This window comes from Crotalus tigris, unplaced genomic scaffold, assembly GCF_016545835.1.
Source record: "Crotalus tigris isolate CLP2741 ecotype Arizona unplaced genomic scaffold, ASM1654583v1 scf7180000023637.1517150, whole genome shotgun sequence".
Lineage (NCBI taxonomy): Eukaryota > Metazoa > Chordata > Lepidosauria > Squamata > Viperidae > Crotalus > Crotalus tigris.
In genome coordinates, this window is record NW_024100094.1 from 1,149,491 (window position 1) to 1,170,380 (window position 20,890).

The following is a 20,890-nucleotide window of genomic DNA, read 5'->3' on the forward strand; positions in this document are numbered from 1 at the left end:
AATCTTTTACAATACTATTTTTGATAGGTTGGACTGCAAAGAATGATTTAAGCAGTTCTGGTTTCTCCCTGCTGTTTATCACCTTGCATTGTCTCCCACTAATGGACTGATAATTTCCTTTATCTATTTTCTTATTTTTCATATTTTGAAATAAGCTTTTTGCTTTGTTTTTCACATTTGTTGCAATCCTTAGTTCATTTTGAGCCTTACCTTTCCTGACTTCATCTATGCAGGTTCAGGCTATATGCTGATATTCTGCCTTAGTTATGGGCCCCTCTTTCCACTTTTTATATTTGTCCTTTTTGTCACTCAGTTTATTAAACTGCAGCCATGCCAGTTTTTAATTTTTCTTCTTCAGTGGTATAGTGCTAGACTGGGCTTTTATAAAGTCCCCCATTCTTACATACCTTAGTTTTCATCATTGTTCTGCTGTGTTTTTGTAGAGATATAGTTAATTTTTATATATAGTGCAATTTCACTTCCTCTTTTATGTGGTCTGTTTCTTTTAAACAATTTAAATCCCTCCAGCTGCATATTCCATTTATGGGTTTCAGTAATAGCAATGATGTCATATCTGCCCATGTGTACTTAGATGTCAAATTCACCCTGTTTGCTCCTCATACATTTAAGCAGTGGTGCAAAGGCAAAGTCCCTTTGCTTCTACACAACTGTTTTGTTCTTAGTTCCCCTTCTTTCTTACCACTTGTTTGATTGTCCTGAGGTTTGTGATTGGAATTAGCTTCTAATATTTCATCACCCTCCCCTCTGGTTTTACTTTAAAGCTCTTCAGATAAGGCAATCCAGTTGGTTTCCAAAGATATTCTTCCCAGTTCTTGTCAGATTCTAGCCCATCCCCTGTCAAAGGACCCCCCATGCAGATTTTGTAAACCATGGTCTAAGAATCCAAAGTTCTCTTAAAGGCATCATCCCCTAAACCAATGGTTGTCTTCCAGAGTTCTTCATTCCCTCATTTGATGCCTACCTTTTGTGGGGAATATAGAAGAAAAAAACATCTGTACCCCAATCTGTTTGGTTTTTATGCCTAGTTGCTTGTAATTTCTTAATATTGTTGTCAGGGACGTTGTCATATCATTTGTCCATATGAAAGAGGAGAAATGGATAAAAAATCTATGGGATTAATTATTTTAGTAAGTCCCTCAGTCATGTCATTGATAGTTGCACCTGGGACACAACTAACCACTCTAATTTGGTTGTCTGTTCTACAAATTGTTGGTTCAGTTCTCATGAGAAGTGAATCACCTATCACCAACACCTTCCTTTTTTAAGGACATCTGGTCTGACTTTGCTACATTTGATCTTACCCAAAAGGTTGAGAAGAGATGTTATTGTTCTACTTGAATTTGAAAATATTTTGTAGACTATGATTCTAAAAAGACAGGATGATGAAACTTGGAGGGGACTGTGATTACCAGAATCAAAAAGCCAGGAGTTCATATGCACAATGAAAAAAAATTATATGCTTAGAAACTCTTTGTCATCTGGAGAACTGTTTCTACCATGGGGATAGGGCAAAAAATGTCAGACAACGAAGGGGAGCAAGAAGAGATGGAGACTTGGGGGGAAGCCTCTTTGAGACCATGGGACAGTGAAGAGACCCCCCGGGCTAGAAGAAGAGACATAGAACCCCCTGGGAGTGTGCGGCCAAACAAAAATCTGGGGATCGACCAGAGTCGGGAGATTGGAACACTGGGACAAATCTCCCTCCTGGAATAACTCTCAGCTGAGGGAGCCAGTCTCAAGTCTGATGCGCCACAGAGGAATGTGAATCCATGCCAGACCCCCATGCTTCAGTGCTCAAGCAAGCGATCAATTACTTGGAAAACCTCTGACAAGCTGAGAACTCAAGATCTCACAGAATGGCCAACCGTACCTCCAGTGTAGCAGCCCAGGGTGGCAGTTGATTGAATGCTTTCAGGAGGGATTGGCCAATGAAGGATTCTATACCTGCCTATCGAGGGGATCTCCAAAGACCCTCCAGGTCTGGTATGTTCTGGCAGATGAGGTGGAAATTGATCTGGCCAGGTACCACACCCACACCAACCGAGAATAGCAACAGTAATTTGGGCCAGAAAAACAGGAGCCCTCAAAGCCATGGAAATGAAACCTTAGCTTTGCTGTCTTAGTACTGGATGCTTCCACTACAGGAAAGAAGGTCATCAGGCTGCTGACTGCCAAGCCCCAGCATCAATCCCATTACGGGAACCAAAAAAGAGTGTCAAGGAATCCATTAAGCCCAAAGAGACAGCATTCAGAGGAATGGAGATCGTAGAGTTCCACCCTCCCACCAATGGTCATGAGGGAATTCTGATCAAAGACCCCAAGGCCAGAACAGTGAGCAACAGCGGAGGAGATGACAACCTGGTGATAAGTCACACCATAACACCAGTAACTATCCAAGTAGAACTAATGATGATTTCCTTGGGGTGCAAAGATATATTGACTGTTCTACTGGACTCTGGGTACACTACTGGTAGGTGCCTAATCAGCCCTGGTATAGTGAGAAATTGGGGATGTGCCTCAGGGAACTGAAAACTCTAATAGCATTCTTCCAGTTAGATGGGATGATAGTGGGGGGGGGAGGTCCTTACCATATTTGCTACCAAACCATTCAAGATGAAAATGGGGCCCCATGAGGAAAGTATCAGCCTCACAGTGGTGCCCAGTATGGGGAGACCCATGGTATACAGGACTAGCCTGGTTAGAGAAATGAAACCCCTTGGTAGACTGGAGGAGGAAAATCCTGAAAATCTGGCAAAGACAGAGTGGGGAGAAAACCATGGTGAAAGCAGGCTCATGCCCCCCCCCTGCCAATTAAGAAAGTAAAAGGGGAAAGTGCAGCAGCAGCTTGCGAATAGGAAAACCTCATTTCCCTAATCCCAAGAGAGTACTGGGACTTAAGAGAAATATTTAATGTTCTTCCATCCCACCAATCCACAAACTGCACTACTGAAATTCTATCTGGGGCCAAATTAACCAAACTGAAACTCTATCCCCAAGAGAACTGGAGGAATTGAGGGCATTCATAGATAAAAACTTAGCTAGAGCACTGGAACTGCTGTGCGTGACTTTGTGGGTTGAATGTTTTATTCAACCCACAAAGTCACGCATGGTAGCTCCACTGCTGTTCAGCAAAAAGAAAAAAAGACAACTTCCTACATCTATGTGTGGACTATCATGGGCTCAATGCAGTTTAAGTGGAAAATGTATACCACCCTGCTGCTAATGAAGAACATGCTAGCTCATCTAGCAAAAGTTGTTTTTTTTTTTAAACCAAACTGGACTTGATGGAAACCTATTACTGAGTGCAAATCAAGGAAGGAGATGAGTGGAAAACTGCATTAATCTGCCCCCTGGGATATTTCCAATTTCAAGTTCTCCCATTTGGACTGCAAGCCCCCCCCCCACCATTTTCATGCAGCTGATTAATGAGGTTCTGCACGAGAACTTATACAAAGGGGTCTGGTGTGCTGCTGAATCAATCCTTAAACACCCAGACTCCAACGCATCTTTTGTCATCCAGGCTGACACCAGTGATATAGCAGTTCTCCTTCAGAAAAATAAAGAAGGGACCCTGCAGCCTGGTGCCTACACCTCCCGAAAGCTCCCAGATGCAGAGCATAGGTGGGCAGTTTGGGAAAAGAAAGTCTATGTGGTACGATCAGCACTTCTCACCCAGAGACATTTTCTAGAAGGGAGCAAGACTCCTTTCGAGGTGGGCACAGACTACAAGAACCTAGAAGCATTAAAAACACCTTGAAACTATCTCCAAAACAGGTGTGGTGGGAACAGTATTTTAAGCTTGTAAGCCAACAGATATGTGCAGACAAAGCCTAAAGGTGAAGCAAAGAAAGGCTTCATGTTACAAGCTTTGCAAAGGAAAACAAATTTGTTACTTAGCCCCAAACTTTAGTTGCATGGGCTGGCTTCTATCTATGCTAAAAAAGTCAATGAAATGCTTCTAAAGAACTGCCTCCCAAGTTTAACTGTATTTGCTAAGGGTTTCAATTTAGAAAAGCAAAGACTTTTTTTTCTCCTAAGGTTTCCCTTCTAATGTCTTTGGAGGTAAAGCACTTGCTGGCACTCTCTCTCAAACTAACTGCTATTTATGCTAATTTGGCAAAAAAAGAGATGCTTACAAGAAAGGGCTGCTGGTTCTCCCTCCCCCATGCTGGGGAAGAAAGCTGGGGCTTTGCTGGCGAATTGGAAAAAGCCAGCCTGCTTCTAGAACTCTGCAACATGGCTTGTCAAGGCAACAGCCTTCTCGTTTCATAGCCCAGCCTCTGGAGATCTTGGAAAGGTAAGTCAGCAATCGGAGTGGGGTGGGGAGAGCAAAGCAGAGCAGAGCATGTGGAACCTGGCCAGCTGGCAAAACAGACCCAATATCTATGAGGAACAGATGGGATAGTATGGATGAGGAAAAATAGTGTTGAGTGAATATGCAGGGGGTGGGGGTGGGCATGCTGCAGTATGGTTGCTCATGAGGGTGAATGACCACAGGAGTATTGCAACAGTTATAATTTTGTGATGGTACTTTTCGGGATGTCGTTGTAATTTTGAACCATCACTAAGTAAACTGTCATAACTCGAGGATAACCTGTACCCTGACAAACCCCACTGAAATGATCTATTAACCACTCTTTTTCTTTTCTCTTTCTCTCTTAAGACTAGCCTTTTCTTTGATGGGGGCAGAATGTTAATGCTTCAATCCTGCTTTTCCCCATCACAGCTTTGCCAATGCCACACTGCCATGAACCCTGGGGGAGAGGGGAAAGGAGCTACCAAGTAGGGAGGGAAGACATGAAACCAAAACCACTTCAAGTGCCTATCAGAGACATTGGCTGACTGACCCCAAGGTCACAACCATGGGAATGAAATACGGATCATCAAGCTTGCCAATCATTAGGACTGTTACCAAAACAATTTGGTTGAATCCAATACCAGGGAGATAGTCAGGGGGGAGGATATAGAAAAGGGGAAAATAAGTGGGCAGTTTTCGCACTCAAACTTCAGATCTGTTTTTTTCTATCTTGTAACCACTTTATTTATTTTATTTATTTATGAGACTTATATACCACTTTAAGTGCAAGCACTCTCTAAGCGGTGTACACCAGTAAGCAATGTATATATATATTTACATTACCCCCAACAATCTGGGTCCTCACTTGGATTTGGAAAAGAATTCCTTTCACTATGAATGCAGTCGAAGGCTCTTTTTTCCTAAACCAAGTCAGGACAAATCCGACACTCTCTTCTGAATTTCAAAACTGATTCTGGAATGGAATGTGGAAATGCTTTAGTAACATGTGCTTTTCTTGCTTCTCATCCAAGAAACTTCTTCTGTTCTGACTTCAGAACTGAAATTCTGAACTGTTCCAAACTTCAGTTCATAACAGAATTGAAGAAGGTTCTTGGATGAGAAGCAAAACATTACAAAAAATTACATAAAGGAAGTCCCAGTTGCCTTTTGGAAAAGCACCATGGGACTGCTTTAGCAACAGAAATTTAAATATAAATTTAGAGCATTATAGCTCAAGTTCAGCTCTTAATGTTCATTAATAATAAATAATTTACTTTTAAAATAGCAGTTGTAAATGTTAATTTATAGTACTAAATTGGAGTCAGGATAACTTTAGTATTTGAATCAATGTGAGCACCTGTCAGACCCTCAATGTATTTCTTTTCATATGCCTTTCCTTTTTGGGTTCTGCCATTCTGTTGGGAGGGGGGAGGCTTGTGCTTAGAAAGCGACCTATTTATCTTCTACAATGTATTTTCTTTGCTTTGTTCTATCCTCTTTGAAGTACTTTACTTGGGGTGTGAAAGGAGGGAGGAATGGGCCTTCGGCCATCTGCCTTATCTCCAGTCAGATGGGAAGGAGCCATGGAGAAAACTGACAGCCTTGAGAATGGCGCCTTATCGCTTGTTTCCCACAACAACTTAACACCTATTGATTGGTTCAAATCAAACCGGCTGGTTGGACATTTGGGGAGGGGTTTGAAAGGGTTCTTTTAATGTAATGTTTCACGTGGGAACTCCTTATCCTGCCTTATTCTCCTGCTATCAATAATTTCCAATAAAAGTTCCTGTGAAACAACGCAAGTTTCAAGAGTTCTGCTTTCTTGGGAGAATTAATTGAGGCAGGTCCTTACATTAGACAGAATCTGCAAAATGGCCAACCCAGAGGGAAGAAAACCCCTACCGTGGGGACCATGCACATGATGTCTAACCATGGTAGTGAGAGGGAAGAGACTGAGCACTGGGTAGAGGTCTCCCTGAAGGCTTGCCTTGGTAGACTGCTCCTCTGACTTGGGAGATGAGACTATAAACAGGGAGAACCTCTCAAAGCTGAGATGGTTGATTGACATTGAAAAGAAGGAGGACTGGGAAGGGAGGTCCTGGAAAGTAACCATTGACCGCAGGAACTGAATGTCAAGTTCTTTGAAGTGTTTTATTAATCGGAACCACGACACTGAAAGCCGGGGTGGAGATATGAAATGGAGCATTCGCTTAATCTCAGCAAGGAAAAGGACAAAGTGCCGACCTGAGCGGATCACTTCCTAAAGCAAGCCATAAATCTGATGGTGGAGGCCTTCAAAAACCTCAAAGAGGAAGAAGCGGATGCCTGCCAAGACGAGGTTGAAAAGAGATTGGAGGAGGAGGCTGGAAGGGGAGAGAGAGAAACTACCAACACCGTGGATGTCATGGGGGCCATGATGGCAGCAATGACCCCAGCTCGAGCCACACCAGCTGGTGGTGATGGTCACACTGAAGAAGGGGGACTCACTGACCTGAGCATAAGACTACCCTCTGTGCATGAAGTTCAATGGGGACCCTCAGCAACTGGGATTGTTCCTGGCCCACATCCTGACCTATATGCAGGAGTATGGCCGAGAGCTCCCTAGTTAGGGCATCTGGGTCAGGGTCATTACACTGGCCCTGGAAGGTACGGCGGCTTGGTGGATGGTGACCCTGCACAATGCTGAGGCACCGGAACTTCACAACTTCAACTGCTTCATGACAGCATTGAGGCAGCGGCTCAAAGATCCCTTGGCCAATTGGAAAGCCCAGGATTGCATTAAGATGGTCAGGCAGGGCCAACGCCCCATGGCTGAATACACTGCAGATTTTTGAGATCTGGCTTGCCGTCTCAACTGGCCAGAGGATGTCTTAGTGAGCCGTTTTAAAGATGGGCTGAATGATGACCTCTACCATGCTTGCATTGCCCAAGGAGCCCCTGTGCATCTCCATGACTGGTGCATCCTAGCCAAGGAAGCAGAGATCAACCAAGCTGGGAATCAACACCACTTTGGCTGGGCATGGAGATGTTCTCCACCAGAGAAGAAATGAGACACAACAACTGCCGCAGCAACCCTGCACTCAACTGCTTGTTTAAAGTGCGGCAAAGAGGGCCATCGAGCCAAAGAATTCCGTTCAAAAACTCTGGTAAGAAAAGGAGACCAACTTGGAGGGGGAACTGTTAAAAAACCCCAGTGTCCCAGGGAGACGGTGATGAAAAGTTCTGAAGTCATGGAGTTCCACCCCACTGAGAAATGGGGAGAAGGAACTCCGACCCCACTGGAGAAGGGTCCAGAGATGTCTGACAGCAACTACAATGATGAACCCTTGGTAAGTGGACCCATTGCACCAATTATCATGTCCATAGAACTTTTAATCCCAGGCATGGAGAATGTGGCCCTGAAGACCTTACTGGACTTGAGCTGCACAAGATGTTTAATAACCCTGGTGGGAAATTTGGGGGTTCATGTAAAGAGACTAAAGAAGCCAATCTCATTCTGTCAGTTAGATGGGTCTATTGCAGGGGGCATCCTTTCCACCCTCACTATGGTACCCATAAATTTAACCATGGGGAGCCACACTGAGACTTTGAATTTTATAGTGACCCTTGGCATGGAGTGGCCCCTAGCCCTAGTACTGGCCTGATTAAAAAAATGGAACCGATGAGTGAACTGGAGATTCCCTAAGGAGAAAACCCTCTAACTCGATGGCTGCCACAGGCCCAGAGTGAAACCTAAGTGTGAAGTGGTGGCAGCACTTAACAGTAAGAAATCAAAAGGCATACCCTGAGAGTACACTGAGGTTTTTAGTGAGAAATGCTCCAATGAACTACCTCCTCACTGTCCCACAGATTGTGACATTGAAATCATCCCCGGAGCAAAGTTGCCCAAACCCAAGCTCTATTTGATGACCCCCCCCCCCGAGAGTTAGAAGAGCTGCACAAATTTATAAATAAAAATTTGGCACACAGTTTCATCCAACCAGCTAGACCGAAAATGGCCGCTCCAGTGTTATTTCAAGAAAAAAAAGATGTGTCTCTTTGTTTCTGCATGGATTATAGATGTTTGAATGCTGTGTGTGTGGACAATGTATACCTCTTGCCCCTCATGAAAGACATGCTGGCCCACCTCTCAAAGGGGAAGATTTTCTCCAAGTTAGACCTATGAGAGGCATATTACTGGATCAGAATCAAGGAGGGGGATGAGTGGAAAACTGCTTTCAACTGCCCCCTGGGGTGCTTCCAATTCAAAGTACTTCCATTTGGGCTGCAGGGAGCGCAGCAGTATTTATACAACTAATTAATGAACATTTGTACAAGGGGGTTTTGGTGTACCTGTATGACATATTAATCTACACCAAAATGAAAGCTGAGCATGTAAAAGTAGTCAGAGCAGTTTTAAATAAGCTCTGCACAGCCAAGCTATATGCCGAACTTTCAAAATGTGAGTTCCACAAAGAAAAAAAAAAGACTATTTGGGTTACCAGATTTCTCACAAAAGGATGGAAATGGACCTAGAAAAGGTGCAGACTGTTTTGGAATGGGCTCCGTCATGCACCCCGAAACAGCTGCAGTTTTCTAGGCTTTGCAAACTTCTACCAACAATTCATCCCCTCTTTCCTCAGATCACACTCCCCATTACTAACGCTGAAAAACCAAGGAGGAAAACAAACCAAAACCTAGCTAGCTTTATAAGTGGACTATGGAATGCCAAGCGGCATTTGAGAAATTAAAAAGACTTTTTTCCATGGAGCCAATGCTAAAACAAATCCAGAAAAGCTGTTTGACATCAAGGCAGATGCCAGTGATGTAGTGGTGGGCGCAGTGCTACTTCAGGAAAACCAGGAAGGTCAGTTGCAGACCTGTGCTTACACCTCAAAGAAACTCACAGAAACTGAACAATGATGGGCTGTCTGGGTAAAGGAAGCTTATGCTGTGCATTGGGCCCTCCTCATCTGGAGGCATTTCCTGGAAGGGAACAAGATCCCTTTCCAAGTATGGACTGATCATAAAAACCTCAAAGCACTAAAGACCCCCAGGAAGCTGTCCCCTAAACAGGCTTAATTGCCCCAATACTTCCACCAATTCAATTTTACTCTCCGGTACTTACCTAGGGGGGAAAACTTTTTGGCAGACTCCCTGTCATGGATGCCACAATACAACAGCACGAAAGCTGAAATAGTCAAACCGCTACACAACAATTGGCAGCCCCAGTCACCACAAGGGTGCAAACTAAAAACGCTCCACCACTGGACAATACAGCAGCCACCAAATTTAGGCAAGCCCTGGAGAAGGACAAGTGGTTCCTCAGCCACAAAAATCTCTGTTCAATGTGAGAAAGATTATCCTGGGTAGGGGGGAAATTATACATCCCTACAACCCAGAGACTAAAGTTCATGCAGCTCTGCCACGATTTGAAGCTAGCAGGACATTTGGGGTTTGTGAAAACCCTCCACCTCATAAAGAGGCAGTTTTGGTGGCCATTTCTAAAAAATGACATTGCAGCAGCTAAACGAAGACAGGGGAAAATACCTGGTCTCCTGCAGCCGGTTGCAAAACCTTCAGCACCCTGGAGAGAGATCTCTATGGATTTTATTGTAGAGCTACCAGAAAGTGCAGGAAACACTGTCATCTGGGTAGTAACAGATTTATTTTCCAAGCAAGTCCACTTCATTCCTTGCAGAAATTCCATCTGCAAAAGCCTTGGCTATGATGTTTGTACAACATATCTATTGGCTACATGGGGCCCCACAATGCATAATTTCAGATAGAGGAGTCAAATTCACCTCCAAGTTCTGGAGAGCCTTTTTGGACCTATTGTGTACTGACCAGGCTTGTCACCCAGTCATCATTTCCAAACGAATGGGCAGACAGAACAAACTTAGTATTAGAACAATACCTGAGGTGCTTCATAATTTATCAACAGGACAATTGGACTGACCTACTGCCATTTGCTGAATGCAATGCATTCCAGTACTGGTTACACACCTTTCCAAGTGGCTAAAGGACAGTTTCAACCCGATCCCTGAATTACCTGCCAATGAACCTACCATCCCTTCCCTTAAGGAATGGATTAAGCAATTGCAAAATACATGGCAAGTCATCAGAAAAGTCTTAAACTAGAAAAGCCTATAAAGCCCAAGCAGATAAAAAAGGACGGAACCCAAGCCTTTTAGGATGGGGGACAGGGTATACCTCTCCACTATGTTCCTGCAGTCCCTGCAGCCTTCAAAAAAGTTGGGCCCAAAATTTGTGGGACCCTTCCCTATTAAACTCATCATCAACCCAGTCACAGTAGAACTAGAACTCCCCAAAACATTAAGACAGATCCATCTAGTATTCCACTGCAGCTTACTAAAGCCCAAGATGAGTTCGCCTTTAAGGCTGGCAGTAGCTCCTCCACCACAACCTATTATGGTAGATGGTGAACAACATTTTGAGATCAGGAAATTTTAGATTCCAGAAAGCATCATGGGGCCACCCAATATTTAGTGGCATGGAAGACCTCCCAGCTTCTCAGAATGAATGGTTCTAGGGCCCCTAGACCAGGGCTTTTCAACCTTTTCACCCATTGTACTACTTTTAGGATATGGCAATATCCGAGTACCACCAGTCACCTAGCAAGATGTCAAAAACTTGATGACCAAAAAAAAAGGAAAAAAGTGATAAAGTACAGGTAGTCCTCGACTTACAACAGTTTGCTTAGTGACTGTTCAAAGTTACAATGGCACTGAAAAAAGTGACCCCCAAGCCACAACTGAGCAAGACACCTGCCTGCCCACCCAGCAGCGCTCTTCCTCCTTTCCGAGGTTTTCATTGTTGTGAGCATTTCTGTTGAGAATTGGCAGTGAGGGTGGGGTGGTGGGGTGTTTGGTTTTTATTCCCTCTGCCTGCTGGATGGTTGCAGCAGGTTTTGGTCATTTCACATGACCCTGGGACACTGTGACCATCATAAATATGAATCAATTGCCAAGCATCTGAATGTAAATCACAAGACCCTGGAGATGCTGCAACATTCCAGCATTGGTGCTTCTTCTGGGCTCAGCAGAAATGCCAGAATCAGCGCTGAGCTCCAGCTGGAGCCTGGCGCTGATCCTGGCACTTACACTGAGTTCTGACAGCCCCGAAGAAGTGCTGATCCTGGCGCTTCCGCTGAGCCTTGACAGCCCTGCAGCTCCAGCCATCTCTCACTCAGGCTTGTGCGGTGCTGCCACCGGTTCTGCTCATTCCCCTCCCTCACTACCACTTTCCTAGGATGGTCACATACTACCTGACAGGTGCCAACGTACCACAGGGGGTACCCATACCACTGGTTGAAAAGCCCTGCCTTAGACGCACAAACATTTTCATGCACGTTACCCTGATAAACCTGATTAACTGCTATGTTTCATTTTCTCCCTGTTATTATTTTCTCTTCTCCAGGTAGATCATTCCTGTTTTTCGGGGGGGGGGTGGAATGTCAGACCCTCAATGTATTTCTTTTCCTATGCCTTTCCTTTTTGGGTTCTGCCATTCTGTTGGGAGGGGGGAGGCTTGTGCTTAGAAAGCGACCTATTTATCTTCTACAATGTATTTTCTTTGCTTTGTTCTATCCTCTTTGAAGTACTTTACTTGGGGTGTGAAAGGAGGGAGGAATGGGCCTTCGGCCATCTGCCTTATCTCCAGTCAGATGGGAAGGAGCCATGGAGAAAACTGACAGCCTTGAGAATGGCGCCTTATCGCTTGTTTCCCACAACAACTTAACACCTATTGATTGGTTCAAATCAAACCGGCTGGTTGGACATTTGGGGAGGGGTTTGAAAGGGTTCTTTTAATGTAATGTTTCACGTGGGAACTCCTTATCCTGCCTTATTCTCCTGCTATCAATAATTTCCAATAAAAGTTCCTGTGAAACAACGCAAGTTTCAAGAGTTCTGCTTTCTTGGGAGAATTAATTGAGGCAGGTCCTTACAGCACCTCAAAATCATGCTTTAGCATCATTGTGAAAAATGCCTTTAATCATGACTTTTGAAGCCATACTAAAAATAAAGTTGAACCTTTATTAATAATTAATAATCATAATAATATGATTATAACCTTCATAAACTGGAACCAACTCAATTAATCATGGTACTTCCTTTCCATTCATTACAGTGGAATGAATATCTCTTGCATAATTTAGACAGTGAGATAGGCAGTGCCTAAATTGATAAATAAATAAAAAAATAAAAATACTAATTTCTGTTCCTTTTTAGGTCTGTAGTACACTAATGTGACTTCATTAGTATCAACATTCAGAATATCTACATTATTCATACTGTCACCTATTTAACTTTGGCCTTCATACATTTTCATGTATTTCACTTTACATTATTAATACTGCAAAATGGTGGTTATGATTGACACTTTTAAAATATCAATCTACCTTCTCATAAAGATTATTTATCATTGCAGTTCTGAGAAAAGAAAAAATATACGGATAAAATATGCAATTTTAAACATGCTATAAAATAAGATTTTTTAAAGCATAACTTACGTTGAAAATGCATTATTTTGATTTTCACAGCGTATTCCTTTGCAGTGATCAGGTTCATTTGTTTCATAATAAAAATATAGCTGGTTAAGTCCATTTGCAAAAGCTAGCAGTACAAGACAGTAGATGAAGAGAAATTTTAAAATATCCAATAGCATTCTTCCAAGAGATATCTGTAGTGGTCCCAAGTGAGAATTTGCAGTGAATAATGAGATTAGACGCAAAGAACTAAAAATATTTGCAATAGCAAACAGGGCCTCTGCAACCACTGTTGGATGCCACATATCCCAGCTCTGTCTTGCAAGCAGCCCACTGTACTGTAAACAAAATAATGAGACAATATTAACCAGTATTTCTCTATTGTAGCAGCTCTTTAAATCACACTTTTATTTTTTTATGAACTCAAGAGTATGTCCAAAATAAAACTTGCTCATTCATTCATTCACTTATAGTGTTTCAGTTAACCCTGGGCAGCTTCCAAACAAAGATTAAAAAATATATAAAAGTATTTAAAATCTACAAAACACAACTAATTAAAACTTAAAAAATTAAAAACAACAAAAACCTGGTGCCAATTCATGCTAACATACCATAATCTAATCTCCCAGCACCTGGGAGAAAAAAAAACCCAGTTTTTTAAGGTTTTGTGGAAAGTTAAAAGGGTGGATGCCTGCTAATTTAATGGGACAAAATGTTCTACAAGGCAGGGACTGCCTGGAAATGGCATACTTCCTAGCTCACATTAGATGACAATATTTGGGGAAAAGAACCAGGAATGTGCCCACCCCATCTGACCTGATAGGAAAAACAGTAATGCAGGTAGCCTGTTCTGTGTCATCACTTTAAAGATAGCGTCCAGCACTTTGAATTGCACATTGAAACTGGAAACTAGTGCAGCTCACACAACAGAGGTGTTACATGGGCAAACCTAGGGCCCCCATTACTTTGCATGATGCTGCATTCTGGACCAGTTTAATTTTTTGAGTGGCCTTCAATGTGTTGTAGTAATCCAGACAGGAAGTGACCAAGGCATGGGTGACCATGAACAAGGCCTCCTGATCCAGCAAAGGGCACACCAAAGGTCCCCCTTGCCATGGCTGCCCTCTACTCCTCAAGCAGGAGCCATGAGTCCAGGAGGCTCCCCAAACTGCACATCAGCTCAATCTGGGAAGTACTAACCCATCCAGAGAATGGCCTCTTAAGAAGAGGGTGTACCATTGCCTCCTTCAAGGCGGACAGTACCATCCATTCCTGCAGAGAGGCATTAATCACTGTTTGGATCCAACCAGTGACCACCTCCTGGGGCATGAATCCAGAACACAGGTGACTCAACTAACAGCCTCAAGGACCCTGTCCACTTCCTCCAGAGTAACTGGCTCGAACTCCCAAGGCTCAGACATGTCTTCATCAGATCCAAGGAGACTGTCCAGTCAGAGTCCAATTCTGAGTGAAGTCAAGCGACTTTATCTAAAAGATGCTGAAAATATTCTTGCAAGGGTTCCTCCAGTTCCTTCTTACCCAGGAGAGATCTGATTACCTGAAAGAGGTTGCTGGTTGCCTATGAGCAAGAGAAGTAATAACACTTTGCAACTCTTATTGCCACAAGGTAAAGCCTAATGCAGGCTTTTAACTGTGCTTGGTTGGCCTCACTCTTTGTAATCCTCCAGCAGCACTCTAAGTGTCTCTTATGTTGCTTCATCTCTCTGAGACAATTGGTGTGCCATAAGACTCTATGAGATCCACAGACACAGAGAGTCAAAACAGATGGGATTTGGTCCATGGCTCCCATCATCTGTTCATTCCAAGCTGCAATGAAAGCTTCTGCCAAACAGTGCAACAGAGTTTCAGGGAAAAAAACCCTGCCCTCTGAAATTGCATTGGGTTCATCAGGAGTGAGCTGATTGAATAGGCTCTGCCTTCCTGCAGTGATGTGTGTGTGTGTGTGCGCGTGTGTGTGTGTCTGTGAAGAAATCTAGCATCAAGAGGTGATTCATCCATGGCAGGATGTTAATGTCCCCCAAATCCAGATCATGATAACACATTACCCCAAGGCCTTTCTTTACAAAGTGATACCTAGCTAGAGCTTCTTTCTTTTCTTATTTTACTGTTCTATGAGAATAGAATATTCAGCTTCTCTATGCAGAGAATAGAGAATCCCTCCTTATAAAGGATTGCACATCACTGAAGAAATGTGAACTATGAACCAAATTAGTAAAAGTGTTAAAACAATTGAATCAAAAAAGAAATGTAAAATACTTCTGACTCTTAGATAAAGGAAGTTCATTTAGAAATTTAGACCATCCATAAGGCTACAAGCAAGCCCATATTGCACCAACTTCTCTCACACTACCAGGGAAACAGTTGCTGTGAAATTAGAATAAGGCATAATTTCATTCCCTAAAGAAGGCTAGTCAAAGAGCAATCTCAGATAGACTTAGGAGGAATATGAAGCAAGAGTCACAATAAATAGTAGGAAATTATCACAGGACACTATTTTCATTTTTTGCCATGTGGATCTAGAGGATTGATAATAGATATGGATCACCACACACATTTGGCTCTATTTCTGTCATTTTTTTATGCCTGGAATATGGAATGTCTAATATAAAACAAGGAGGAAGATGGCTGTGTCACACCTTACAAGTAATAATGATATAAAACTGTTCATTGGAAGACATTGATGATATATATACACGGTACACAGAGTCATTAAATGGATTTTCTAACTTGTATGGCTGTATAGTACTGTAGAGTTAGTTGATTTCTAGGAAACAAAAACAATTTCCTTCAGTCTTTGGTCCTGGACATTGGATGTCTAAATAAACCTAAGTATAAACTTAAGAGAATTTGTTATCATAAACTGACATGGTGAGCACTTATCAACTTGTTTATCAACTGCCCCATTTAGCGACAATTCAGTTACAACAGTGAGGAAAAAATAGCTTTATGATCAGCCCTCACATTTATGACCTTCACAGGTTTGTAAAGCAAAGGAAAGCTGAAATAAGATCATAAGAACAGCTGTGTTTTCACTTAGTGACTGTTTTGCTTAATGACCAACTATGGTAACTATTAAAGAACTACCTGAATTTTTTTGGATTAAAAAGAATAGCTATGGAACAGAATACATCCAAAGAAAATGTCAAGCATCTAGTATTTGTTAAGAGTTTGTTACCTTTGAAAATGCAACTATTTTCAGTGATATTGTTGCCAGGTATAGAGAGTTCATAACAAAATCCATCAGATTCCACCAGTCATGAATGTAATCTTGCAGGCCGCCATCCCACATTTGTTTAATTTCACCCCAAATAAACCCTATAAATATAAAAAGCAAAGATTAACTACATCACTAATTATTTAAGTAATCATTTTAACTGAAGTTTCCATAATGAATAGAATCAGGGCTACAGAAATCTGCAAGCTACTTAATGGCAACAAAGAGTTACAGAAAACTCTAATTGTAATCTCCATCTATAAAGTTGTCAAGCATCAATGGCTTCTGTTAAACCTTCACTCCCACTGGTTTAAAAGTGAGATCTCAGATTTATACCTGTCCTTAAAAAGGTGTGTGTATGTGTGTGTAAATCAATGAATAAATTCACTGGTTATAGAATCTTTTTCTTTTCAAGGAGATGTAGATGTTCATGTGTCAGGTAAATGACACTCAAGTGAAATTGTATGATGAAAATTTTAGTCATTTACAATCAGAAAATAAATACTTTATGATAACTGAAACCATTAACAATACATTTTCATTCTTCACCAATCGTAATTGAATTGATACTATTTTTCTTGGAAATGGTTATTTGTAATTAATAGATTTTATACAAGTTTGTGCTTTAAAAGTTAAAGTTAGTAGTAGTACCTACAGAAATTTCTTAAAAGGCATAATCTTATATTTAGGATTCTGTATTAATGAACTATTAAAGTGCAGTTATTATTTTGTAAAAAAATATTGCATGTTTAAAAATACATTGGCAATGAACAAAAATTAAGTGAATAGTATTGCCAAATGAGGATGTTGGAATTTCAGGAAAGGAGAATGCTGACATTATATCCTGTGTCTGTTATAGGAACAACTATAAATCTCTAATAATGATGCAATTTTACACCAGATTTAAGTTGCAACTTAAGTGCAAGTTTCTCTCCCTGTTATTATAATGGAAATAACATATAGGGAAAATCAATATGTATAGATAGATATGTTACATGTTTATACCTATCCTTAAAAAGTTGTGTATGTGTGTATATATGTTTGTAAAACTTACTCTTTTTAATTTTTCAATATTAAGTGCACAATTCTTTTTACCAATAACTGTGCATACGTTCAAATATGCCATAAAGAAGAGGGAGCACCAGAAAGCAAAACAAGAAACAATGGATGGAAACTAATCAAAGAGAGTAGCAACCTAGAACTAAGGAGAAACTTCCTAACAGTGAGGACAATTAGCCAGTGGAACAGCTTGTCTTCAGAAGTTGTGGCTACTTCATTATTGGAGGTTTTCCAAGAGTTCTGTCTTCTTAAGATGCAAAGTGGGATGGGTCCTTACATTAGACAGGACTTGCAAAATTAATCCACCTGGAAGGGAGACCCTTGCCGGGAGATTTTGCAAAAAATTACCATGTCAGACAATGGAGGAAGAAAGGGGGAAACTCCCTGGAAAGAGAGCTGCTGACCCAATTGGAACCTTGCCAAATGTTGGGATCCGAGAGGTCAGATTCCTCAGGAGAAGAAGTGGTGGAGACACGGGACCACAACCCTCCCTGGTCAATGGGCGTTGGAAAGAAAAGTGAGCGGGGAAAGGAATCAAGAAAGGTGACCCTGAGATGGGGGGCCAAGCAACCAGAATGGAAGCAGGAGATGGAGAAATCCCTGCACGTAAGTGAAGAGGGAGAAAGCTGGGCACCGTACTCAGACTGGATCCTAGAGAAAGCTATTGACCTGATGAAGAGAACTCTCAGCTCCCTAGGAGAGGAGAATCCTGAGCCCTACGGCCGCCCCAGCTCCTGGAGCCACAAAGGGAGAGACACCGAGGGGGAAGTGGAACCTGCAGCCCCGGGGACATCTGCTGATCCAGTAGTCCCCACCCCCTGCAAAACCACAGATGGCAATCTGAATGGAAGACACTACCACCAACAACGGAGGCACCGATCCATTCCAAGACGTCCGCTATTGGAGGTGAAATTCAAAGGGGAGCTAACACGCTTGGGGTTTTTCCTAACCCAAGTCTTCAGCTACATGGAGGAATATGGGCCGAACATCCCCAGCGACAAAGCCCGCATCCAGATCGTGCAATCTGCCCTGGACGGACCGGCTGCAGATTGGGTGGTGAACTTGCATGACTCCAATGCCCCAGAACTCAGTAACTTCAACCGTTTCATGTCCTCTCTGAGAAGATGATTTGAAGACCCCCTGGCTGATCGCAAAGCCCATAAAAGGATAAAAATGATGAGGCAAGGCAAACACCCGGTGGCTGAATATACACAAGAATTCCGAGCCATTGCCAGCAAACTGAACTGGCCAGAAGACATCCTCCTTAGCCATTTCAAAAACGGACTAAATTATGATCTATATGACGCTTGCCTGCCCCGAAGGGACCCACACCAACTTGAGGAATGGTACATCTTGGCAAAGGAAGCAGAGATCGACATATTGAAAAGACACCGCTGAGGAAAACAATGGAGCCGCTCCCCGCCTGAGTTGACACACGAACCAGTGAAACCATCGGCTATAGCCAAGAAGCAAATGGGGTGTTTCAAGTGCGGAAGAGAAGGGCATCGAGCTGTAGAATGCCGCTCCAAAGCCCCCAAGCATAACCCAATCAGCAAATCTGGAAAGTCTTCAGCTAAGCCAAAAGAAACTGCAATGAGAATGATGGAAATTGCGGAACCCCCCACTTCTGCTCATCAGGGGGAAAGAACTCCAGCCTACACTGCAGGGCTGGTGGACGCCTCAGATGACAGCTCACACCATCCTCAAGACAGTGACTATATTAATTCCCCCCATGCCTGAAGCTGTGAAGGTGAAAGCCTTAATAGACTCTGGCTGCACCCACTGCCTCATTAGCCTGACACTAGTGGGGAATCTGGGCATCCCATCGAGGAGACTGGAACAACCAATCTCATTTGGACAGTTAGATGGATCCATAGCAAGGGGGGTGCCAGCTACCCTAGCCACTCTACCAATACACCTCTCCTTGGGCAAACATGAGGAGGACATAACGTTTGTGGTGACCCCAGGCATGGAATGCCCAATGATCCTAGGAATGGAATGGTTAAAAAAATGGAACCCCTGGGTAAATTGGAGGATGACAAAAATCAAATTCCTCAAGGAGGACCCTATGGACTTAAAACCCCAAGGGAGGCTACCAGAATCAAGAATAGAAAAAGTATCCATGGGAGAGGAAAAGGGACTAACAGAAATACCAGAGGAATACAGAGACCTTGCTGAAGTTTTCAGTGAGGAGAGGGCGAATGAGCACCCTCCCTACCGACCCACAGACTGTACCATTGAATTCAAGCCTGGGGCAAAACTCCCGAAGCCCAGATTATACTCCATGAGCCCAAAGGAAAAGGAGGAAATGGAAAGATTCATAAAAAAAAAACCTAGAGAGAGGTTTCATTGAGCCAGCCAAGCTTAAAGTGGCTGCCCCGGTCCTTTTTAGAGAGAAGGATGGATCTTTACGCTTATGCGTGGATTATAGGGCCCTGAATACAATCAGTGAAAGCAACCTATACACGCTGCCCCTCATGAAAGACATGCTGTCACACCTCTAGAAAGGGAAATTTTTTTCTAAACTAGACCTAAGGGAAGCTTACTATCGCGTGAGAATTAAGGAAGGGGAAGAATGGAAGACCGCATTTAACTGCCCCATGGGGTGCTATCAATTCAAAGTCTTGCCATTTGGATTACAAGGGGGCCCTGCAGTCTTTATGCAATTAATCAATAACGTTCCAAGGGAGCACCTGTTTAAGGGCGGGTCCTTGTTTACTTGGACGACATTCTTATCTTCACCGAAACAAAAGAGGAACATGTCAACTTTGTCAGAGCGGTTTTAAAGAAACTGCAAGCTGCCCATCTATATGCCAAACTCTCAAAATGCGAATTCCACCAGGAAAGGATAGACTACCTAGGTTATCGCATATCCCCCCAGGGCATTGAAATGGACCCAGAGAAGGTCAGAGCAGTATTAGATTGGGCACCACCCCGCACAAGAAAGCAACTACAAAGTTTCCTGGGCTTTGCAAACTTTTAACGCCAATTCATCCCCTCATTTGCCCAGATAGCCTTGCCCCTCACTAACTTACTAAAAACAAAGGGAGCATCCTCAGTAAAACCTAGCCAGCCACTAACATGGACAATGGAGTGCCAAGCAGCATTTGAGAGACTAAAGAGACTTTTTTCTGCCGAACCAGTACTAAGACACCCAGACATGGACAAGCCCTTCGTAATACAGGCAGATGCAAGTGATGTGGCAGTGGGGGCTGTTCTATTACAAGAAAACGATGATGGAGTATTGCAACCCTGTGCATATACATCCAAGAAACTCACGGAAACAGAACAGCGCTGGCCGGTATGGGAGAAGGAGGCATATGGGATATGTTGGGTATTACTCACATGGCGACAGTTCCTGGAAAACAACAAAATTCCCTTCCAGGTGTGGACTGATCACAAAAATTTGGAAGCCCTGAAAACGCCCAGGAAACTCAATCCCAAGCAAGCCCGCTGGTCCCAGCATTTTCACCAGTTCCAATTTAAGGTCAAACATTTACCAGGGAGAAAGAACTTCCTGGCAGATACCAACAACTCAAAGAGTCACTTTCATGCAGCTTTGCCATGACACAAAATCAGCAGGGCATTTTGGATTTGTAAAAACTTTACACTTAATTAAACGGCAATTTTGGTGGCCATCAATAAAAAAGGACATAGAAAGTTATGTGGCCAGCTGCTCAAAATGTGCGACTGCAAAGAGGTTGCAAGGGAAATCGCCAGGACTATTACAACCAGTGGCAAATCCCTCAGCCCCCTGGAGGGAAATAGCCATGGATTTTATAGTGGAATT

At 42.9% G+C, this 20,890-nt stretch overlaps 1 protein-coding gene across 2 annotated transcripts in view; it reads right to left on the bottom strand.

Annotated features, from left to right (window-relative positions):
• Window positions 1-20,890, bottom strand: part of TRPC4 (transient receptor potential cation channel subfamily C member 4) — a 188,872-nt gene that overhangs the window by 22,792 nt on the left and 145,190 nt on the right. For both annotated transcript variants that reach the window (XM_039320405.1, XM_039320406.1), the window contains 2 exons: window positions 16,003-16,142; window positions 12,831-13,144 (listed from right to left, as the gene is read on the bottom strand). In XM_039320405.1, the coding sequence (XP_039176339.1) occupies window positions 12,831-13,144; window positions 16,003-16,142 (454 nt within the window). The remainder of the gene's footprint in view (window positions 1-12,830; window positions 13,145-16,002; window positions 16,143-20,890) is intronic.